Here is a 25143-nt window from a genome sequence, read left to right on the forward strand (position 1 = left end):
GCAGGAAGTGTGTATCTCTGTCGACATGTATCCAGAACTTCACACTGGGGAATCTTGTATGTATTAAATAATTCATTCGTGGGCTTCCTGCCGGTGCTGTCAAAAACGCCAAAGGAGTTGTTATTAGAAAAACTGCAATTAGCAATGCTCTTCATCATGGTGAGTAAGAGTTACATTAACCATGAAGTTTTCTGCTCAGTCCGGAGAGGAATAAACATCTAAACCAGAATTCACCGTAGTTTATTCAATAACTGTTATTTCACTCAAAACCACAAATGTCAATAAGGATTAAAAAAAAGAAAAAGTGGGCTCGATCCTTAGTGTCTAAATGAATGCTAAACCTAGGCTTTGCATCAATCCTTGTACAGTAATAGAACAACAAAGGTCCAGTGCCATGATGATAATCAGGTGAACAAAACGGTTAGTGGGATTCCTGCTTTGGAGAGAGGTCCACTCAGTAATTGTGATATTTTACTCAAAATCAAAAATTTCAATCTTATTTTACTGCTAGGAAAGTTAGACAATCATCTAAACCTTAGGATTCATCCTCCTTAGAGGAACTCGATTTTACAGCAATCAGTTTCCAGTAACATATCCTGAGATACTTTGGTGGTTTTGATTGCAATAAATCCCACGATGATGGTAGACATGTTGAGGACCGAAGTTTAATAGTTAAGCAGCACATGGCAACACTATGGTGGTGCTACAGAAAAACAAAGAGAATTAATAAAATCAGTAGGATTGATATGCTGGAGAATGTGAATGTCTCATCCATATTCAGTGCAATCCATTTAACAGTTGTAGAGAGATTCCACTCAAAACCACAAATGTTAAACCAGGGGGGAGATACTGCTGGAGGAAGGATTCACCCTCTGGGGAACATGAACGTCTAAGCCAGATTGTACAGCAATCCATCTACAGCATTAGTTGAAACAACAATAATCCTGTTCATGGTGGTCCTAGGAATAAAAGGCAGTGGGAGGGGAAAAAAGTCAAGAAGATTCATCCTCTGAGGAGCGTGTATATCTAAAGCGCATTCAATTAAATTTTATTTATATAGCATCAAACCTTAGTTATGTCACTCAAACCCCAAAAACCAGCAGGATTCATCCTCTGGGGGACTTCAATGTCTGAACCAGACTCTTCATTTATTAGATAGGTCACAATATATTCAATTTCTAAGCGTACCTTTGTACAGCAGATGCTTTGACATCCAGGTGAGGCTGGTGATGTTTGAAGAGAAGGAGGTCGGAGAACTGCTGGAGGTGTTTAATTGTTTGAAAAAACAAACACAACAATTTTCAATGGAGGAAAAAGGCTTAACAAAAACGGTAGAAACACATACACGACTCAAAAGCAAATGTTTAACTTTATAAATGTTTAATTGCTTTTCATGTAATTACACTCACACACCCACAGTATGAATAATACAGATGAATGTCAGCATGAGACCAACATGCTTACGTGCCAAAGTCATTTTTCTCTCTGCAGCAGCTTTTTACATTTTGCATTCCAGTGAACACGATTTCTCCTATTAGTCCTATTAGTCCTATCACAGTGACACTGTTTGTTGATTATTGTCATACCAAATATAAAAAATGCTCTCAGCTTACTTGAGGTTTTCTTTCTTAATTACCCAATACAAAGAAAAAGTAATTTTCTTATAGTCGACATGCGTCCTAAAATTCCAGATATTTCCTTCAACAGTTGGTGGAGAGTTAAAAAACCTTATATTGGACTTGGAGTTGATTGTGTAATGCACGTAATGTGTGTAATGTTTATCTGTGTGTATCTTTTTGCTTAGCTCTTTGGCTATGTAAAGAGAAAGATTATAGAAATTATAGAGATTATAGAAATTCAGCTACAGGCAGACCTTGCAAATATAAAATAACAGGCATAGCTCTATCACATTGGCACCACGTGGAGGTCAAACACTGGTTTATTTGAAAAGTTATCATGAACAGGAAAGAGAACATCAGCTGAGATTATTGTAAAAAGGAAGAAGTGCAAAAAAATTGTCAAAGATCAAAAACCGGTAGCTTCAGAAACACAGACCCAGAGAACGGCTAGTGTCTCCTTGAATGGTAGCGAGTGGTTGTTAGAGCTTGCTGGTTGTCACTTGTTTCATTCAGTCGTAAAGCACCAAAAACATACCTGTCATTGCTTTAGTCAAAAGCCAATACAATAACTTGTCTGCAAATGCTTGCCAACCTCTACTTTGAAAACCACTGTTTCTGTTTTATTTATTTTTTTGCTGTTTGGTGAATAGTTGGTGAGTAATTCCAGACAAGTCATCGTCTTCCAGTGCATAAATGCCACTGCAGCAGTCCTCTGAGAGTCGAGTCGAAAGCACCTTTCAGCAACCATTAGCCAAACAGCTGGGGAATACATATTTTTGCAGAGGGTTATTGGCCGGTCTCTTTACTTTGTTCTTTTGCAATAACTTGATTAGTTATTGAAGTTTTTCCCATAGAATAAATATAATCATTTGATATCCACACCTGGCTTTGGACTCTCAATTTTGAAGTCTCACCAGTTGTTAGCTCGTCGGCTGCTACCATGAGATTTAGTTGGAGCCAGAAGTGGACATGTCTATTGGTACTGTAAGGTTGAAAATGTAATGTGGGAGTTTGTGTGGCTTGACTCCCTCTTGGAACCAGCCTCAAATGGCCGTTGGTGGATGGGCAATGAACTGCATTTCTCTCACAAACGTGGAACTGCTGCGTCTGTAAAATGTGTTTTCTACTGTAAACTCAAAATTTGTTTCTGGTTCTCCCTATGGGTCACAAAGATTTTGTATATTTAGATTTAATAACAAGCTTAGCTAATTCTCTCACTTAAAGCTAACATTAATTTTCTCCTTTCTTTTGCTTACCAGCATCTTTAGATCTCGTAACCTGACCTTGGTGTCATCCGATGTTTCAAATGCTATGACCCATCTTCATCCTCGTAACTATACCCTTCACAATGGTCAGTTAATCGGCCCACTGATCTTACAGTCTGCCTCCAAACCCACCATCTCCCCTGTCCTCGACTGCCCCATCAGCAGCAGGGATGCATGTGATGGGCAGCGTCTCGCAGGCCACTGGGAGCCAAGATTTCTCTGTCCAACAAGAGGATGTAGCTGTTACCGTGACAATGTCTCTCCCTTCTCCTCCTCGTCCTCCATCGAGGTATGCTGACATAGAAGATAAGCAGATGAAATCACCTGACATTCCTCCACCACCTCCCCCACCTCCTCCTCCCCTACTGCCTCTGCCACCAGAGCTTGGACACCCCGCTGGTGGGCTGAAGAAGAAAAGGAGGGTGAGGAGTTTTTTCTGGAAAACGATTCCAGAGGAGCAGGTAGAGTTCCTGCTTTACATTTGTCTCGGCACATTGTTTTAACATATATATTTTTAATATATATTACATTGTTTTACTTACTGGCAAACGTAAATGATGACTAAGCACCTCTCTGAAAACGCTTGAGTCCAAAGAGAAATCGAGCACTTTCATAAAACGGCTATTACATTACTAAAGTCTGTGTCTCAGGTAAAGGGACGGCTCAACCTATGGACTCAAGGCCAAGTGAAACAGAAATACGAGATTGACGCTCAGACTGTCGAAGAGCTGTTCGGTCAACATGACGGTCAATCAAAAACCCTGGCAACGCCCGCCAGGGGAGGGAAAACCAGCAGCTCATTTAGAGAGACCAAACAGGAGGTGTGTTTTTGATGCAGGGCTGCGTGTGCTGCTGTTTGTTGAAGGCATGGGAGATGGAGTGAAGTGTGTGTGACAGTTTCCACCAGGGCTTTGACCTCAGATTGACCCTCTCTCTCTCACACTCAGGTTTCCATCCTAGATGCTAAGCGAGGGATGAACATTGCAATTTTTCTCAAACAGTTCAAGAGGTAAATAATCTCACTTGATCTTGAGCATGATCACACACACACACACACACACACACACACACACACACAGTTTAACCCAACATGAAAACATAGAGACAAAGACAAAATATGTTTTTATGTATTTGGTTGTTCATTGCTGCCTCTGTTTGATTTCCATGATAAGAAGCATCAGAGCATCGAACTGATAATTTCTGACTGTTATGTCGAGTGGATTAAGTTATGATAGGCAAGCTTTCACTTTAAAGGTCACGGATTTGATTCCCAGAGAAAAGAAGAAAAGGAAAGTCATGAACAGGAATGCTAAATGCAGACAGTGTTGTCATGTCGGTGTTTGTTGAGAATAATGTGGGTATGACACAGCATGACTATGACAAAATGACTGTCAGACGGAGATGGGGATTTTATTAGCTGATGGCGTGTCACAAAGCGATGCTGTATTGTAGTGTGTTTCCTCACCATCATCCTGAAGTGTTGAATAAACAAATGTGGTGATGTGGGCAGGCTATACTTGATTGAATACACTACAGACATGTGACCATATGTCAGATTAGAGGAAAAGACTGACGTATACGGAGATAATACAACAAGGGACGCAAGAGATGAAGCGAGCAAAATGACAACAATCAAATTCAAGTTGACCAAAACAAGAGATGTAAAATAATAACTTAATGGAATGTGAAGGTTCTCAGTCATCTGGGTCATCGTAGTCTAAGGAGCTTAAAAAAGGACTTGAGCTTAGTTGAAGACCTTTTTTTTTTTTTTTTTAACCTCTCATCCGAGAAGCTTCTATCGTCTGTCCATCTGTATCTAAAGGACCAAGGTCACTCTTTCGAGGATATCAATGTTCACATTTTGGACAGAGAAGACTGTTTGAAAGAGGAGTAAAATAATTCATCTATGTCCACTGTGAGCGACCGTCTTTGAACAGAGGCGGTGGTTTACGACACCAACTGTCTGCCATCTATAATCCAGTTCTGAGATCCCTTCCCAGACGCCTTAACGCCCACTCACATCCTGGGCCATCTGACCTCAGGAAATCACACGATGGGGTGGGGTCAGGTTTCACAATGAGCTCACCTGAAACCCTGGCTGATTGTGACCTACACCAGTTTTCACACCTTGGCTCATGTGATTAGGTAGAGGATCATTAGGGGGTCCTTTGTCCCTCTTGGGGGGAAACTCCCATAGGGCTTAAAATCTGGGACTCTCCACCAATTGCTCTTAGAACTGAAGAAGCTTCTCGGATGAGAAGTGAAACGTCTTCAAGGAAACTTAAAGAAGTCCAGACGCTTTTCTTTCCAAGCTCCTTAGAATAACTTAATGGATATAAACTGATCTTAAATTGACAAATGACAAACTGTCTAAACAAAGATTTAAATTCATAATGAAGAGCTACAGAAGTGACAGAAAATAACTACAATGTCATTGATTATTGACTATTATTAACAAAAAGATTTAAAGTGACAACAAAGAGGCTGAGAGATGCAAAATAGCAATAAGAAGAATTAAACCACTTGAGGAGAAAAGAAGAAAAATGAGAATGGTGTAACCTTGTGACAAAGGAGGCCAAATGGCTGAAAGTGAACTTAACTTGCATGAAGAGGTGCAAAGTGGCAATAAAGGGGTGTAAAATGGTTAAAAAGATGCAAAATAGGTGCAAGGAAACTTATGTTAGCCATGAAAAGATACAAAATGAAGACTGAGAAACTAAAATTGATCACGAAGAGAAAAAACAGTGACGAAGGGAAACGAAATGAGAATACGAGGAAATGCGAAATTGTTACAAGCATACATAATTTGATGACAAAAAGATGAAAATCTCTACAAGAGCGATTAAATAGAAATAAAGAGATACAAAATGGTAACGAACAGGCATAAAGTGGCTACAAAGGGACATAAAATGAACAAAAAAAGCATACAAAATGGGACAAAACAGCAAGAAAGTGATATCCTACATTCAAATCAAAGCACAGCGCTGCTCCAGTGAGACACTAAACAGCTCGGCTACACCGCAGTTGTGGTTCGTGTGTCCTTGAGCCTGACGTCTTAATCCTCTGTAGGAGGGTTGGTGGTCTTGTCCCCAGGGGCCTGCTGTCTTGTAACCCATTCATGGTAAGGTCACCGCAATGCTGCTTGACAGAATTACTGCATTTATATTGTTCATAGATACGTATTCATGAAGCTTTAATGTAGTTCAAAGAATGAAAAAACTTGCTTTATCTAAACCTCCCTTCACCTTTTTTACATTTATACCTCACTGAGGATTTTACATCTTCACCACAGCTTAATATAGAGATAGGAAGTCACGTAAAAAGTGTCCACAAGGTGAGTCAGTTGGCTAAGCTTAGAGAATGTATTGAATGAATGTGCTGAATCATTCAGGTCACCATGTTGAGACTTAGTGCTTACCAAACACACTGAGGGACATACAGGCATGTGGGAGACGGAGAGCAGGAATGTACAGCAACTATACCTGAAATCAATTGGAGAAGAATCTGAGTTGTATTGCATCATTTTATGTTCACGATGTACAATATCCACAAAAACTCTGTCATTCAGTTTCAAATTAAGCTGAAGGTTTTGCAGCTGCTTTAACACCGAGCTAAAAGTACCCAAAAGTTAGTTCTGTTCATCCGGACGTAACGTTTCCAGGTGGAGAAAAGTTTCGTCACTCATCAGGATTTCCTTACCTGGATGATTAAGCATGCATCATGACTTTAGTATAAGTACTTTTAACTTTTCCAACAACAAAGTAACAATTTCGAGAAGTGGGAAGTAAAAGACACAGCCATCTGCTCCAGGAAATATACTTTGGGATGACTGTGCAAAATGTTCGAGTTGCCCTGCACTTCTTTATACTTTTCTAAGGAAATGGTTAAAAAAACAAAGGTGCAGCGATTTATTAAAACGTGAGAAAACATACATGGAAAACCAGTATATAAGACAAATCAGAGTTTGTACAGTTCAGATGAGCCTGAAAATCTATATTTAGCAGGATCGCCTTTGTTCTTCAGCACAGCCTGAACTTTCTTAAACAGCATGCTTGTACTTTCTTTAAACAGTCTTCAGGAATAGTTCTCCAGGCTTCTTGAAGGACATTCAAAACTCTTCTTTGGATGTGTTGTTTTGCTTTGTTTGTTCTGTTCTCACACTGCTTCAGTAATGTTGAGATTTGGGCTCAGGCCAGTCCATGACTGATACCATTTTATTGTGCAGGTCCAGGTACAGTCAAGGTGTTCTTTTACTGTAATTGACAATGTGTTTGGGATTATTCTGATGTTGAAAAATGAAGTCTTTACCAATCAAATGCCTTCCAGACTTGTGCAGTGTGTCAAAATCTGACTTTTCTTTGTTCATAGTTCTTCCATTTTTAACAAGATCTCCAACACCATTTACTGAAATGCAGCCTTAAAACATGAAAGACTCCACCAGGTTGTGCAGGCAACTGTAAAGACTCACTGTTAACCACCTGTCTCTATTTCTCACGCTCTCCTTCCATGCTCCGCACATCTCTGATAAATCACTGCCGTAAATTTAAAGCCAACTTTTCTCAGGCAGGTAAGAGAGCAGGGGAGACAATCATTAGCGTCACAGCGGATTCCATTGAACGACCACTTAATGTGTGACAAACAGCTCTCCGACCAACAACCCCCCCCCCCCCCCCCCCCCCCCCCACACACACACACACACACAGAACGCCAACAACTTCTAAACCCACAAATCCACTCTCAGATATCCTTGGCTGAGATTTAGACAGATGTAAACAGCACTGACAGACAGTATTCAGAAAATACTAATTTTCTTTGTCATAAAATTAAGGAAACAAAATTTCAATTGTGGGATTTTTGCTTTTCTCGTTTTAGGGCTTGTTGCTTAGAAAATCGCATTTTAAAAGTATGTCCAGAGCATGTTACTGAAACTGTTGTTAATACATCTGCAAACTCTGTGACATCATGTTGCATTTATAACAGAGTGTAAAAATATGTACAAGGAAGTTGTACTTGGTGGGATGATCTGACAGAACATGTCTGTCCAGTTTATTCAGCTCACTCAGTCAAGAAACGGTTTTAATGAACTCTGACATCAGAATTTCAGTCTTTTTGTGCTTGGCCTAACTGTGAAAGTGTGCTCTGTACTCATTGAACAAATTGAAGGTTTCAGCGAAAAATACAAAAACTGGATATCAAATAGGAAAATCTCAAGTTTATGGAATTCCTCATGACCTTGAAAGCAGCTTTGCACAATAACTCTGTGCAAGAAAGTTTCTATCTCCTGACAACAGTACAATAAGTTAAATTTTGAGTTTTTGAGTTTCTCTTCATCCACTGTGTAGGTTAAAATAAACTGGACGTGTATCGGCACTGAAGTTAATTAGTTAAAGAAGTTATTTTGTCCATTTTATTTTACTTTAAGTAACAGGGAAGGTGCTTCCAGTCAACAGAAAAATAACTATAAATGTCGTCTCAGGCTAATTCCTGAATGAATATATAACATTGTTTCAATGTTGAAAATGAAATTATCATTTAAAAGCAAAAGGTTGGAGTTCACAAAGTGATAAAACTGTCTTAAATTATTCATTTTCTTGTTTGAATTTTAACCTGACAGAGTGAACTGAGTGTACCTTGTACGTGTGCAGATGGTAATTAAATCTCTGTGGGGGGAAAACCCAGATCAGCTTAGTGTAATGTTATTTTGATGCCATTTTAATTCTTAACTTCAGCACAATGAGTGTTTGTTTTTTATATCGCTGCTCACACTAAATTTAAATATCTTCTTCCTCCAGGTCCAATGAGACTATAGTAGATGAAATCTGCCATGGCAACAGTGAGGCTTTTGGGGTGGAGCGTCTGAGAGAAATGCTGAAACTGCTGCCAGAGTCTGAAGAGGTGAGACACACACACACACACACTGATGTGTTTTTTTTATCTGATCCATCTTTTTGCACTCATGAAGGTGAAGAAACTGAAGGCACACCGCGGCGAAGTCTCTCAGCTCTCATTGGCCGATTCCTTCATGTACCGGCTGATTCAGGTGCCCAGGTGAGCGCTGAACTTTTACTTAGTTATTTAGTTTTATGCTGCGTTCAACTTTCACTGCAAGTTTCAGAAATTAGAATTAAACCTTTATGATCTTTTTTTTTTAACATTTCCGATATTCATGCAAGATCCATGAAACAGTTTTACACTGAAAATGCTTCCACTGTCTGTACAGTTTCACCGTTGCATTCACTGAAATACTGCACCAAAAACAGTACATTTTTGTAGTACTTGTACTTGTATACTTACAACATTAAACATAAATACTTTTACTGGCTGTACAGTGGTTACTTTGAATTTTTGAAAACATGATGCACTGGTGTGAAACAGTGTTGGGTAAAAGTGGCCTGTGTACCAGCTCTAGCTCTAAGTGGGGGAAAATGTTTTTGTATCACTAAACAGGACCTTGTGACAGTTAACAGAGCTGACTCAGTGACTCAGGAATCATAACCGTTAATGCATCAATTTGTGCTCAACAAAACAAACAAATGTTAGTAAGTAGCTGCTGCTGGAGCGCTGGTAATGTGACATCTGCCTTCATTTCATTTCAAAAACATCAAGCTGAATCAATTACATGCCTGCAGCTCCCCCACACACCAATAACAACATCTCCTTAATGAGATGCGCTAAAAATAGTCCCACAGTTCAAACTAATTGCCAGCTGCTGGTATACAGTTACTACGAGAGTATGTAAAGTAGTAGCATTAGCTGTATTTAGTGATGTGTACCAGCTTGGACGCAAAATAAAAATGTATTAATCAATTCATTTTCACCTCTCTCTCTCTCGGTCTGCAGTTACACAGTCCGCATTGAATCCATGCTCTTAAAGGAGGATTTTCCGGCAGCGTGCGAGGCCATGAAACGGGACATTAAGATCCTTCGCGCCGCCATCAAAGGTAACACGCTCGCAGCATCAGCGGCACACGGATGAGCTGCTCTCTGCATGCAGCCGCTGTTGGGAGCTCACACAGGCCACAGCTCTGCTTTCTCTTCTCTTACTTATTGTCTCAGTGTCAACGCAGAGCAGAGAAGGACCAGAACCAACACTGAGTGTGTTACAATGTTTTATTCCTTACCACAAGCAAATGTGCTGCAGGAGGCAGGTAGAGATTGTGTGGCCAGACTGCTTCTATCTGTGTTGTATGAACTGAAATTACTGAGAGAATGGCATGAACACCAACGATGGTGGTGGAGCTGTAAAACTTTTTAGAGCAAACTCATCAACTTTTTAAAATTAATTTTACATTTTAAAAAAAAAAGTAACGTTTGACTCCTGACACTGGGATCAGGGCACTGAGGTAAAGTAGGGTTTGGTCAAATATACAATAAATAATAGGTGTTAAAAGTTGCATAGAGCATGTTAATAGTTACTCTGAGATGCAGCTCATTGCTGCTGATGAACCTTATCTCTGTGTCTCGGCAATGAACAAACAACAAAGAAATCACACCGACTCACATCCATCAAAAACATTAAAAACCTCCAGAAAAGTTATTTTTCTTGACTCCAAACATAAGGTTCTGTTTGGGGTCGTCATCAGTGATGACATCGATCTCAGAGGATTCATTTAGCTTCAGAATCACCACGCAGAGGTGTAACCAAGAAGCTTCTAGAAACACTTTCACAGATTTAGCAGATTCTGTTACACAGATTGTGTTACAATGTCTCAGAATCAGTACTTTCACCTTTATGTGAAGGAGTGAGCCGTTTGATTCAGAAGTTGTAAAAAAAGAAAGAAAGAAAAGAGATCTGTGTATGAAACTCTGGAATATTTTTTAACAAAAATAAAATAATAATAAAAAAGATGAAAAGAAATAAAACGCAATAAATCTGGACTGAATGTCGTTGGTGCAGAAATACCTGCAGTAAAGCCTTCTCCTCGTTTACACCCTCCACCCAATACAGACTAACACCTTCAGTATTTTTAGCAGTGTGTGTGTGAACTTGATAACTGCCTGAACTGTTAACTAACCTTCCACATGCTAACACTGCATGTGATAAAACAGCAAACCCAGTGGGATTTTAGCATCATAAGCTTATGTTATCTGTATCTTTACTGCACAGGTTTTGTGTTTTTTCTCTCTTTACTCTCTTTTTACACAGTTATTTCCAGCAGGTGATGCTCTTGCATTGGTTTATCCTTTATGTACTGACACAAATGAAGACATCATTTCTTTTACTTTGTCTCCGTCCTCCAGAATTTATGTGTTGCGAGGAGCTCCATGCTGTTCTCCACCTGGTGCTGCAGGCCGGAAACCTCCTTAACGCTGTGAGTAGGAAAAAAAAAACATTGTACAGCATCAATGAATAATTAGATGAGGGAGAAAAAAGTGGATAGATGGTGGAAGAAGAAAAAGAAATACAAGAAGGAAGAAGAGGCAACAAAAGGCTTTTTAGTTTACACCCTTTATTTCCGTGACAGTAATTTAATATTAGAATTCTGGTTTATTTCCTGTTTCTGTACATAACCTAAAACTTTGCATGGACACTTTTTATTAGAGTGAGTCAAGATGAAAAGGTGAGCTGCAAATTAAAAAAGAAATGCTAAGACGACACTAAAACAAAGCAGTGTTTTCATAGAACTTCTCTTCCTTATTATAATCAGACGTAATATACTCTTTTTAAAAACACTCACATATATTAATACGAGTGTCAAGTGGTCACTGGAGGCTGGCTCCAAAATTGAGTCAGTCCCAAAAAAACTCATGTTTAAATGTTCAACTTTAGATCAGAATTAAACATGTTTACTGCTACAAATAGATTTAGATTCATATCTACAGTTTTAACCATGAGATTAACTGTAACTTTGGCTACGTTCACACTGTAGGTCTTATTAATGCTCAACTCCGATTTTTTTGATCAAATCTGATTTTTTTTGTCTGCTTGTTCACACTGCAGATAAAATCTGACAGCAAACGCGCTCTAGTGTGAACCCTCAAAGCGGCCCACATGTGCAAAAGAAGACGTCACACACAACGCGCTGTTTACACCCAGACTGAACAGTATTGTTTGACTGTTGGCCGTTAATATAAAGACTTGTTTCAGACTTTACGTTTCCCAATTTTGCTTTAAATTCTAAAGTTATTTTGGCCTAATAATGATCCTTATTGCTGTTTTAGGGGAGCGGTGCTTCAAAGGATAGCTGCAGATTTCTGTCAGAATCTGCAGATTATACAGTACAAATAAAATGTTCACGTTTCTCCAACGTTGTCTTCCCAACAGTTTCTCTGGATGGCCAGGAAGCGTTCGCGATGTCTTCTCCGGCGCTGATAATCGGCGTCTGTCTTGTGTCAGTGACGTAAAAGACTGATTTAATGCGACATGACCGTTCAAACAGCAGTCGCTTTCTAGAACATCAGATATGTATCGGATTCAGTACCACATACGAAAGTGACCCAGATCGGATTTGAAAATATTAGATTTGTGCCGTTCACACTGTCATACCATGATCGGATATGGGTCGCAGAGGGTCAGAAAAGTCGGATTTGATGTGCTTTCGCCTGCAGTGTGAACGTAGCCTTAGACTTCAAGTTATCATCCAAATATAGGCTCTTGTTTTAAAAACTGACATGATGGCGGCCAAAACCATGCGTGACAGCATGGTGGCTAAATCCATCATTTAATTACAGTCAGGGTATCACTGAACAATTTATCACTCAAATTGATTGGAAATAATATAGTGTCTTCTAAAGGTTTTAAATTTCAAAATGATTTGTTTTTAATTCATAACTGTTGGTTGTCTTATACACAGTGTGGACCAATGACATGCATTCATTGGTGAACAGATGCAGAAATCAGACTCGTGCAAAATGTAACTGACTGAAAATGATGAAAGAAAATCAGACAAAAACTATTTATGAATCTGAGTAAAAGTTCAAATTGTGGATCTAAACAAAATTTTATGCATAAAACAGGTTGGTGCACTAAATTAAGCAGCCTCCAAAGAGGATATTTAAATCAAGTTATTAATTTTGAACGACATGGCAATAACGATATGACCAACACAGCTACACATTAATTAATAAAATCAGAGTATGCTGTATGTATATGTAGGTATAATTAAAGGTGAAAGAAAATTAGATCCCAAATAACTGCAAATTCATTAATTAGCATAAAAAGCTGCATTTATCAATGTAAAAAACCCAAAGCAAGCTGTTTCTTGAACTGATTGATTATTTCAACAACAACAAATATATGTAAATGCAATGAAAATTGTCTTTGTTCAAACAAAGTCAGTTATTAATTAGACAATAAATGATAAGATATCAAAATAGTATCTGTAAAGTGTGACTGACAGGAAACTGCACAACGATGAGTGCTCTGCAAAAATGTGGAGACCAAAGAAACTGCAAACTAAAACAGACATTTTAACCAACATTGTTTTGTAAGTAAATCAACATTTCACTGCATAATAATGAGAATATGCCCACATGCTATCCACTCTAATAATACTGCCTAAGGGAAGCATGTAAATGTAAATGGACTAGTGTAGAGAGGGATCCCATGTCAGAGGCAACAAAGTGGGCATTAGTGACAATGTGGTCTGATTAACAATGATGGAGACCAAAGGAAAGTCAAAACTAAATCACATTTTAATCAACTGTCCCTCAGTGACATTTATTTCAGTTTAATGAATTCTGCAGAGACGCCCTCAAAAGATAAAAGTCCAGCATAGAGCGGCTGAGTGAATGTGGTCTGGACTCTGTGGAGGAGAGTCATGGTTTCAGAGACGCTGTAGAAAGACAGAATACCTGCTCTGTGATCCAGGTACACTCCTACTCTGGAGGACCGAGGACCTGAGAGGAGAGTTCGGACTTTGTTGTGCCAAAATTTACAACTGTTTGTGTCACAATTTAATGCCCAAGATTTGTCATTGAATCCAAATAAACATTCATCACCCCCCCTGCTCTGCTGATATTCTTGTATGTGACTGCTATAAAAACTCCTCTCCCTCTCCACTCCACCTCCCAGTAACAACGTCCAGTCAGACTCTCTCTACTCAGGACCTCTTCCCATCCAGTGAATCTGTCTGGATGATCAGAATAAGACTGTTGTTGCTTCATAAATGTTACTTTTCTGTTCCCTTCAGATAATAACAGACGTCTGTTTGCTGTGTTTGGATCCAGTGTGATTTCATGTGAACATTTTAAGAATCCAGCTCTGGTCTTTGGCTCTGCTGGTGACAGTAAAACATCCACTTCAGTGACTGTCAGTGAGATGTTTGTCCATTCCTCTCTCAGAATGTCCTGTAGTTTATCTCTGGTCTCTGACACAGCTGCTGTCACATCCTCAAAGTAGCTCAGAGGACGAATATTGATGCTGGATGAGTGTGTAGACTCACTGAGTGCTGACAGTGAGGGGTAGTTGTGTAGAAACTGGTTGTGATCCTCTGTGTGTGAGAGCTGCTCCAGCTCGCCGTCTTTCCTCTTCAGCTCAGCGATCTCCTGCTCCAGCTTCTCCTGAAGCTCTTTGACTCGACTCACTTCAGTTTCCTGCTGGGATCTGACCTGCTGCTTCACATCAGAGCTTCTTTTCTGGATGAGACGGATCAGCTCAGTGAACATCTTCTCACTGTCCTCCACTGCTTTATCAGCAGAGCCATTGATGGCCTCCACCTCCTGTTGAAGCAGCTTCACATCTTTCTCTCGCTCCTGGATTCTCTGCTGGATGTTTAGTCGTCTCACCTCGAGCTCCTTCTGCTTCTCAGTCCTTTCTGCTGCAGCTGGGACTGTTTCATGGCCTTTATGTTCATCCATTGTGCAGAGATAACAGATACTCTGCTGATCAGTACGACAGAAAATCTTCATCACCTCATCATGACGAGAGCAGATGTTCTCCTGGAGCTTCTTGGAGGGGGCCACCAGCTTGTGTTTCTTTAATGGAGCCACATCATAGTGAGGTTGGAGGTGTTTCTCACAGTAAGAGGCTGGACAAGATAAACAGGACTTGATGGCTTTCAGCTTCCTCCCAGTGCAGACATCACAGGCCACATCTTCAGGTCCAGCATAGCAGTGATCAGCTGGAGCAGCTTGGAGTCCAGTCTTCTTCAGCTGCTCCACTAAAGCTGCAAACATGATGTTTTTCTCCAGGACAGGCCTCGGTGTGAACGTCTTCCTGCACTGAGGGCAGCTGTGGATTCCCTTCCTGTCCTCTTCATCCCAGAAACTTTTAATACAGTTCCTGCAGTAGCTGTGTCCACAGGCTGTAGTCACCGGATCCTTCAGTAGATCCAAACAGATGGAACAAGAGAAGGTTTCTTGGTCCAGCTGAGCTCCTTTCTGTGCCATTTCTCCTCTCAGTGTCAGTGACTGTGTGAGTTTCTCTAATACTGATGCAATACAGGAAAAGATTTGGGTGTTTTTCAGAAACAGGAAGTGGGAGTGGTTATGAGGCCTTGACTTATTCCAAGAGGAGAAGTGGTTTCAAGCAGACGGCGTGTGGTCATTTTTCACACAGCAGAGCACATTTAAAAATGTTTGTCTGTGTTAAATTGTTCGGAGGTTGATCTGCAGTTTTAATCACAGCCAGTCACTCTGCTGTTGAAGTACTACTTTTATTTCTGACGGTTTAGTTTGCTAGTTTGAGCAGAAGTTGTATTTTAGTGTTAGCTTATTTACACAATCTTAGTATCTGTCATTTAAAATCTCAGGGTCTGAATGCATGAGCTCATTTGACTGTCATGACACAATGATTGCAGAAAAAGTGTATTTATGTTCATTTAATTGATAAATGTTTAACAGAATGAGCTGATAATTGGGCGATACATGTTAGGTGTACAGTCAAACTGGAGACTTGCTGTCTCTACTCTCTCTTATCAGGTAGACTATGGAGACCAACTGCTTTGTGGGAAATGTAGTTTTATAGCTTCAGATTCTGTTGTTCAAGTGTTTGAATGTTTACCACTATGAGTTTAATTTCTGTGCTATGTGCGTTGCAGGGAGGTTATGCAGGAAACGCAGTAGGCTTCAAGCTGTCGTCCCTCCTGTCTCTGGCTGACACCAAAGCTAACAAACCAGGCATGAACCTGCTGCACTTTGTCGCTCTGGTGAGTAACATCATTGTTCATTTCATTTTTGCACATACGCCAGTGTGGCTGAAGTCACAAAAACAGTTAAAGTGCTCTTTGGTTGTCAGGCACCATTGGTGAATGAGATTCATCTGAATTTGATCAAGGTTCTGGATGTAGTCGGCTGTGCTGGTTGGCACTCATTGGCAGGAGGTCAGGGACACTACTTCCGAATGGGTAGGCTGGAGATGTGGTCCCTCTTTCTTTCTTTTTTTTAGGGAGGAAGACCCTAAAGACCCTATTTTTATGGGGAATCACACCTTTAGAGTTTCCAGGGAAGATCTATGCTATGATGTGGTTGTCATCCTGGTGTTGCTTTGGGTGTTTGCCATTGTTACAGGCTACTTGGTACCTGGACAACTGCAACCAGAGCTTGGTTCACATTACAGTCAATAAGTCATACTTATTCCTGGAGAGTGGTGGACTCCGCCACTGCTGGTTTTGTACAGACTCTTTCAGATCTGGTGGTCTCAGAAACACGTCTCTCCTTTTTGCAGATGATACAATCCTTTTTTTGATTAATCTATTAATGAAATCAGCTCTTGAGACAGTTTGAGAGAGTTTGAAGCTCAGTGTGAAGTGGTTACAATGAAAATTAGCAGATCCACGTCTTAATGGTTTGAGTGGTGAAGAGAGACCTGAAGCTGAAGGGGAAGCTGTTGAGTAACTAGTTGATATAAATTTGAACCCTCAGAATAAAATTGCAGATACAACAGGTGGAAATTAGTTTATTCTGACAAGTTGTTGGTTCAGCTTCAGAGAGTGAGATGCTCAGTAGTTCAGGAGGGGCTAAGAATAGAGCTGCAGGCAAGTCCTACTGGTAGAAGGCCTAAACATGCTGGTGAGATTATGTCTTTAAGGTGATTTCATGCAATGTCTACCAGAAGGGGACCCTGGGACAGAGAATGGGTCTCTTTATGTGGATTGAGAGCACCTCTGTACCACCAAAATGAGCAAGAGGAGGTAGCTGGAAAGAGGGGGTCTCATGTTTTGTTTTTTTGTTTTTCTATAGGAAGCCCATAAAAAAGATGGGAAGCTCTTGGAGTTTCCTCTCAAGCTGAGTCACATCCAGGCTGCAGCCAGGTCAGACATCACTTCATATTATTCACATATTAAATACTACAGTTGTCCACATACACCACTACATTTCTCCATCAACCTGTTTGGTGGGGATTTATTTATTATACTCCTTCTTTCCATCATTTTATTACATCTCTACAGAATCTGAGTGAACACCGCCCCCTGCTGGTTTCTTTTCAGTCCTTCATTTGATACTTAAATTACACCAGACACAAAATGAATGAAACCAAAGCAGAAATGAGGCTACATGGATTTGTTTTCCTTCCTTTGGTAGGATCTCATTGGAAACATTGGATGCTGAGCTGCATTTGCTGACATCTCGCACACACTCAGTGGAGGAGAGCATCCAGAGAGACACAGAGCTGCTGCAGCAACTGGACAGCTTTCTGCAGGTAACACACATAGCAGTATTTTAGTTTTATATAATCTTTAAATAAGTGTGTAGTTTAAAAAATAATTTTGTGCCTATTATGTTTGTCTCAGCATGCCACATCATCTCTCTGCTCACTCCGTGGCAGTCGGCAACAGCTAAAGAGGGAAGGCAGCGAGCTGATCGACTTTTTCTGCGAGGACAGAGACACTTTCAGGCTGGACGACTGTTTCAGCATCTTCCACACCTTCTGCTCCAGGTTCACAAATGCTGTCAAGGTACAACTATGAATGCAAATCCATTACACGAGCTGTACAACAATCCACACAAGATCCAGTAGATGTGGTTAAAACTGTTGGTATACTTCAACTGATACATTAGTCTTCATCCCATATTTCATAACACTTCTGATTTACAGTGAAACATATTAGTTTCTAAACCTTCCGTTTTATGTGATTGCCAACAATTTCACCATTGTTGGCTTTTTGGCTCAAGTGTGTCTCCATTGCCTCTGAGTAGTTTGAATTCCCAAACCCTTCTCTCACGATGAGCTGTTGACAGAGACACAAATACCAGACCATAAATCAGGCATAAGAGGAGATGTTGTATTTAAGGCCCAAGGGTTCACAGTTTGTTTTATTTTTTTGTTTTGTTTGCTTTGATTTGTCCATCAGGATCTGAATTTTTTTTCAACATGCATAATATCTGTAGGCTATGGAGGACCAGAAGAGTCACGTGCATCAGGAAAATAACTTCTCTTTCTCTTTTTGAAGGAGAACATGGAGAGGGAGGCGAAGGAGGCGGCTCGTCGTCAGCGGATACAAGAGCTGGAGGAGAAGAAGAGGCACTCCTGGGCTGGAGGAGAAAAGGTAGGATGACGTACGCAGACACTGTAAAACAAAGTCAATCAAAGATGTCTAACGATGATCCACTCTCTGTTCCCGTTATAGGTGGATGGAGTCTTTGGGCTGCGCTGCCACAGTGAGCTTGACATGTCCACTGCTTTGTCGCGGCATGACGAGGCCGGACTGTTGATGGAGCTCCTGACCCCTAGGTCCCACCCTCGCTCACCAGTGAACAACTCCCACAGTCCTCTGGGACGTGCTGTGAGCTTACGTCGTTCCCGAAAGTCTCCATCCTGCTCACCATCTATTGCTGCTGAGCAGGAACTAAGCACTTTCCTGGAAAAGGCGACTGATCGCAAAAACATTCAGCAAAGAGGCAAAGGGAGCAGTTTTCCATCTCCCTCAAGTCCAGGATTCCCAGTGTCCACCCAAACGGCACCACAAAACTCCTCATCACCTTCCAAAAGGAGTCCAAAAAACAAAAACCATGCAACTGCCACTTACCTCAGCCAAAATGCTACCCAGACGTGTGCAAATGCCACTAATCCTGCAAATGAACTTGCAGTCAAACCTACCTCTGACTCAAACCAGCAATCTGAACACAACAACAAAAGCAGCAGTGATCAACCTGGCATGGGTTTAAGCAGCCATGCAACACTTACAACAAGCAAACCAAAAGATGTTGAACTGGTTTTAACTCAGCAGACTGACTGCACTGATAAGAGCTTTCAGCAGAGCACCACTGCTGCAGGAAACATGGTGGTGGTTTTAGACAAATGCACGTTGGTTCCTGAGCTAAAAGTGTTTGGCAGTGGCGACACCCTCACAAGTCATAGCGAAAACAGACATGTCGGTCTTCATCAAGATGATTTGACAATCACAGATTTGGAAGAAGAGAAAGGGGATGAATTGCAAGTTGATAAGGTGCAGAATAATGGCCAACTGATTGTAAATCCAAAACAATCTGATGAGCAAGTCGGTGAGCTCAGCTCTTCTTCAACACCAAGAGAGGGCGATGAGGGGCAAGAGGATAAGGTGGTTGTATGGTGTGTGACGGGTGTGTGCGAGGCTACAAGTGACACACAAAGCACCTATGCAGAAACTGAAAAAGATCAGCATAAGGGTGACAACCAAGGAGGAAACAAACTAACTTCCTCTGCTTTAGCCAATGACATGCCTTCAGAACCTCAACCGGCCAATGAAAAACCAGTGCCTGTACCCATCAGCAGCCAACCAGTGCCTGTCCCCCGCTGTGATGACACATCACTGCTAGTTTCTTCCTCTGTGTGGCGCCCGAAAGAACCTCCAACACCTAATGTAGTGCCTGCTCTCACAGCAGATGCTTCTGAGAAAGATAAAGAACTGGAGGAAGAGGAAGAAGTGTCCACCAACAGGAACAGTGATGGAGTGACCGTCTCAAAACAATCAACAGAAGAGAAAAGCAAAAACAACATGGCATCTAAAGACTCAACCAGTAAAACTGCAAAAGCAGCTTCTTCCACCAAAGTAAAAGCAGAACCAGCAACTCCATCTAAACTACCCAGCAAGAGCCTTCCTACGTCTAAAGTCCAAACTAATGGGAAGAAACCTACCCCAAACACTATCTCTGCATCTGGCAAATCCAAATCTATCCGGACCCTCACAACCTCCGAGAACAAGGACATGAGGAGGGTTGTGCCAATATCCAGGACCAACAGAAGTCCATCCAGAATCAAACATACAGAGAAGAATCGAGGCTCCTCCAGCACCGCAGTGCCCACCAGTCTGACTGCCTCAAAACGAAGCAGTGCTTCCCCTCGACGAGTAGCGAGGCCTGCAAATGCTCCTTCATCCCGACAATCTGGGATCCCCAAGACTTTGGATCCAAAGGACTCAAAGAACCAGAATGTTTCAGGTACTCAGCCATCTGCCCGAGAACAGAACAAGGACTTTCAAGGAAAGATGTCCAGCCAAAAGCCCTTAATGAAACCTAAAGCCCAGCAGGAGGAGAAGATCTGTCGCTCCACACTGCGGGCACTCTCTCAGGGTGGAAGAAGGGGAGGAGGAGGCAGCGTCAGTGCTCCTGCCACTCCTTTGCGCAAAGCCACTAGCTCTTCATCATCTGTGTTTCCGGGTTTTGCACGGAGCACAGCCTCTTCTTCTTTCAGACGTACTCACACCAACCTTGCTGTTCCTGCTGCTTCCCACTCCCCCAACATTGAGTCAGACCCCTCCCCCAAACCTTCTTCCAAGACGACCTCCCCTGTTACCCCATCCAGCACCTCCTTGCCTATTACGCGATCAAGATCACTAAGAGTCCATGCGTCAGCAAGATCCTCAGATGTCCAAAAACTCTCCCCCTCCTCACAGAGGAAGTCTCAGAGCGTCAAATCATCTCCTCGTGCATCGCGCCACGACTTGCTGGCTCCCCCTAAAGGCCACAGACGGAATGACAGTGACAGTGACAAGTCCGCTCATTCTCAGGACTCGGTCTTGCCCACAAGGCCGCGCTGGAGATAAACTCTTGGTTGTTTTGTTTTGAGGATTTTTTCCTAATCACTCCTCCTTCAGGAAAGTCAGGAGATACACTCCATTATGAAATGTAGATACCTTTTAAAATGTTCAAGTTTAATTTGAGTAACAAAGGAAGATACAATGAGATTGTCTCGTATGGATTTAAATCTTGTTTGTTACCTTGTTTGTTTGTTATTATAAGGTTTAAGTGCAGCGGAGCTGAAAAGTTCACTACGTTTTCTTTGTACTATATTGTCCTTGTAATGTACTTTAAACAACCACAGAGGGGAAAAACAACTTGTTTTCAAGGTATATTTGTATTCTTTCTAAATCTATTAATTGAGAGTACATTCCAAGATTAATGACAATAATGACCTCTCCTCACGACCTCAGGAAAGCCGATGTCTTATCAGAAATCACAGACCTTTTTGTTTTGGTCAGAGTGAAGCTCTGAGATCTCTGGATGAGTCGGGAAATGACTACAGCCTGTGACGTGATTGCTAACAAGCTTTCAGTCAAAACCACACTAACACTAGCAGTTCTGAATAATTTGGTGGCCGTAGCCATGACTTGATCTCTCCTATTAGGCCTACAGACACTTGAGTCAGTCTGTCCGTTAATCCACAGACTAAAGGCTCCTACTATGAGAGTAAGGGGTACGCCGTATTGTATGAAAGAAACTATTACAACCAACATACAAACTGCAAAGTTAAACACTGAATTGAAAGGAGGGGAGCTAAAAAACGGAGTGAATAAAATCTAATTTCATTTTATTTGTACTCCCTTTGAGTTATTCCTGTGGTACTTTTTTTCTTTTTTGAAAGAGAAATATCTGCAGCTATAAAGATGTACATCTTTGGAGTATCCTGAAAATTCTGCAGTTTTTAAAGGTCATGTGACTGAATGCCTTTTCGATTCACAAGCACCTTTAACTGCACGAACCGTGCAGCAGAATCTCTTTAATCCAGGCTGGACTTATATAGAAATAATAATATTACTAATTGTGTTTTTATAAAGCCTGACATAACTAATCTTTGAGAGCGGTGGTGTCTTTTTTAAAAAACACGATTAGTTTAAACAAGGAGATATTTATAACTCTGATTAAAAACAGACACTTTCTGTCTGACTTGGAAAATTCAAGTTGTGTTTTCATATGAGGACATTTTTATGTTTATCTGTCTTTATTTATGTATGTATGTAATGTTTCCCTACTAATTAATAAAGCATTGTTCCTCAGTCACTCTGCGCACTTCATTCAAAGACTGTATTGCACTTTTTCCTGCCAGAAGACAATGTTTTAATTGAAATAGACTGAAATATCTGGCTTCAAGTGGATGAATGTCTGGAAACATTCACTTTAAAACCAAGCACATTTGAAACTATATCCACATTTCCTATTCTTACAGCTGCATTTTGTATCTAATCTTGAGCAGAACCTCTTTGTGTCTGCACCTCTCATTAATTCTGGTCTTGTATCATATTTAAAACAGAGAAACTAAAGCAGTCGAGACCATCATCAATCTCAAAATCATCCATTTTTATAGTTCTTAGAGTTCAAGAAACAAGCACAAATGTGTTTTTGCTTCTAGGTTTTCTGTAGTGATGTAACAACGCTGAAGCTAAAGTAACTGTAGTGATTTGTGTAGAGGAAAACGTCTCTGTGGCAACATCACTGCCAACGTGTTCATCTTGAATGTGTTATTAGAGTTAAAAAAAACCTTTACAAGTATCTTTGATTTCTTTAAACACTGTAATAAGAATTGTGCTTTCAGGCGTTACTGCTGTTCTCTGAATATTTGTCAAGTCTAAAACCTTCTCTGTAACCCCTACAGATGGCTGTGTGTAGAAAATCCCAGTAGTTTCTGAAATACTCAGAGCAGCCTGTGTAATACCAACAACCAAACCTGTTAAACTTCTTTTCCATCTCTACGTCCATAAATGCGTGGAGCTACTGCTATGTGATTGGCTAATTAAATATTTGCATCGGTGAGCAGTTGTACAGGTTTACCTAATATAATCTTTCATTATCTCGTTTACAAACCCATCAATCTACATCATGTGTGTCAAACCCGAGGCCTGTGGGCCACATCTGGCCCAACGTATATTTATATCCGGCCCGCGAGATCATTTCTATATAGATTCAGAGTCGACTGCAGAGGTGCCCATTGTGTCCCAGTCAAACAGTGCTCAGCAGTTATTAGGTAAGATGACGTCTTTCTGTAGTTCATTATTCTAACAAGCAAAAAGTATTAAAGTGATGTTTACGTTGTGTATTTCAGACGGTGAGATGCAGAACCTGCAGGCCACAGGAGAAATGTAGTTTTCTGTAGTTGTTCAGTATCTAGAGGATACGTGTCAAACTCGAGGCCCGTGGGCCACATCCAGCCCAGCGTACATTTATATGCCTGCAAGATCCTTTTTATATAGATTCATTCATTCATATTGTTATTCATGGCTCGGCAAAATGAAGCGCTAATGAGACAAAAGCTACAGATTCAATAATTCAGAGTGTCAATCAAGTCCAGTTTCTGTTCTGTGTCAGGGTCTGGGTCTGCGACCCATCTTTTTGATTTCTTTTTATAGTTTTTTCTTCTCTCCCATGATAATGAACATATGTTAAGTTCTGGTGTTGATCATCATTTAGGTTTTAGCTGAGTTTCATCATGGTTTAGATTTTCTTCTATGCCCTTGTCTGTTCTTGTTCACAGCATTATGCGGTCTGTCTTTTACTTTCAGTATGCTTGTGTTTAAGTCTCCCTTGTTGGTTCGTCAAGCTTGCTGTGTGTGTGCGTGTTTTAGTGTCACTTTCCCTGTGGTGTCTGCTGTTTCCTCATGTGTTTCCACTTTCCCTAATCTCCTTTGTGTGTATTTAGTCTGTGTGCCTTCTTTCTTTGTCGGATCGTCTGTGTTACCTCCTTCCATGTAGTCATAGTTCTCATACAGAAAGTAGAAGAGCTAGTGTTAGGGTTAACTGTAACGGTAACCCAGATATTGGCAAATGTGAGCTTGAGTAGAAATACGGTCGGGTTTGTGAGATGACCACTGATTTAAGAACACAGTCGTGTGAAAGAAGCAAATACTTTATAGCATACTGTCTTGCTGTGGATAAAAGTACAGACATGATGGACATTACACAGCTGGCCATCTTCATCCGTGAAGTGAACTCCAATATGCCCGTTTCAGAGGAAATATTGGACATTAAATCGATGCAACGACAGGAAAAGACATGTTTGAAAACTTATGACGGTTATTAGAAGTTATTCTTTATTCTAAGTGTATTTATTCTGAAACAATATTCCTGTCTGTTTTTATTCATATTTATGTTCAAAAAACATTGTTTTAGTGTTTTCAATAAATGCTTACCCTGTTTGGCCCTCAACCTAAAGTGTGCTTTGAGTTTTGGCCCCCTGTACAATTAAGTTTGACACCTCTGATCTAGAGCAGCTGCATCCTTCACAGCCTTTGTGATACGGACTCTCCCTGGTGACCAGAAACAAGAGTCCTTCACCAGTCCTGTAAACCAATTGCAAATAATTTTGGATCCACCTCCACCCGAAAATCAACAACTGCAAAGCATAGCATACTGGGGGGCAAGCAAAAAGAAGTCAACTAGTACTGCATTGTCAGTGGCACATATTCAGACTTCAGTGGCAAAAGCACCATTTTCCATTTTAATTCATCAACTAATACAACATGCATGTGTTTAGACAGATTTGAAAGAAACAACAAGGCATGTTTAGTCCAGCGGGAAGCTGAAAGGGCATTACAGTTTTCAAAGACCTGACACGGTGCTTTGACAACTTGGCAATCATGTCAAATATTTCTCACTATAAGAATTTCCCCCCTACATTACACAAGATAAAACTTTATTAATCTCTCGGGTGGGTTCCTCTGCGAAATTCTGTAAAGATCGGCCCCTAAACAGGGACTTGAACCCTGGACCCTTAGATTAAAAGTCTGATGCTCTAGCGACTGAGCTATCCAGGCTCAATAATTGCTTATTAATGTAATAGTCTGAGTCTGCAATGTGTAAGCAGCCATAGTCAGCCAAGTCATAATGAAAGCAACAAACAACTCATGTTTTGATGAAACTGCAAACCCTCCTGGTCAATAATCACATAAGCTGTACATGCAGGAAGCAAAGACTGATAAAGGAGCAGGCACAACATTCAGACAAATCCAAGACATAATGAAATGAACCACAATAACTGTGTGTGCATAAATCAGGTGTCAGTGAACACATAACCATCACAGCTCTTTAGAACCACAGCTAGATAACAATTTTTCCCCAAATAAATGTGTAGATTTTAGCTAAATATATATTATAGAATCAACACCATGGGCATTTCAGATTTCACACAG

At 40.7% G+C, this 25143-nt stretch overlaps 1 protein-coding gene and 1 pseudogene across 1 annotated transcript in view; one reads left to right on the plus strand and one right to left on the minus strand.

The window, feature by feature from the left end:
- The window catches only part of LOC147334769 (uncharacterized), a 38006-nt gene extending 15996 nt beyond the window's left edge, over positions 1 to 22010 (plus strand). The window contains exons 2-14 of the mRNA XM_086274929.1: positions 2879 to 3345; positions 3535 to 3705; positions 3832 to 3893; positions 8677 to 8779; positions 8847 to 8932; positions 9725 to 9825; positions 11126 to 11196; positions 15865 to 15972; positions 17006 to 17076; positions 17348 to 17465; positions 17557 to 17721; positions 18217 to 18312; positions 18394 to 22010. Coding sequence (XP_086131055.1) covers positions 3055 to 3345; positions 3535 to 3705; positions 3832 to 3893; positions 8677 to 8779; positions 8847 to 8932; positions 9725 to 9825; positions 11126 to 11196; positions 15865 to 15972; positions 17006 to 17076; positions 17348 to 17465; positions 17557 to 17721; positions 18217 to 18312; positions 18394 to 20787 — 3837 coding nt within the window. The 5' untranslated portion in view covers positions 2879 to 3054 and the 3' untranslated portion in view covers positions 20788 to 22010. The remainder of the gene's footprint in view (positions 1 to 2878; positions 3346 to 3534; positions 3706 to 3831; positions 3894 to 8676; positions 8780 to 8846; positions 8933 to 9724; positions 9826 to 11125; positions 11197 to 15864; positions 15973 to 17005; positions 17077 to 17347; positions 17466 to 17556; positions 17722 to 18216; positions 18313 to 18393) is intronic.
- Positions 12022 to 15214, minus strand: LOC147334770 (tripartite motif-containing protein 16-like; annotated as a pseudogene).
- Positions 22011 to 25143: the final 3133 nt, after the last annotated feature.

The sequence above is a fragment of the Aulonocara sp. 'chitande type north' Nkhata Bay genome, linkage group LG3 (assembly GCF_057382095.1).
Source record: "Aulonocara sp. 'chitande type north' Nkhata Bay isolate Kocher_YH1m ecotype deep benthic linkage group LG3, A_spYH_male_GT1.1, whole genome shotgun sequence".
Lineage (NCBI taxonomy): Eukaryota > Metazoa > Chordata > Actinopteri > Cichliformes > Cichlidae > Aulonocara > Aulonocara sp. 'chitande type north' Nkhata Bay.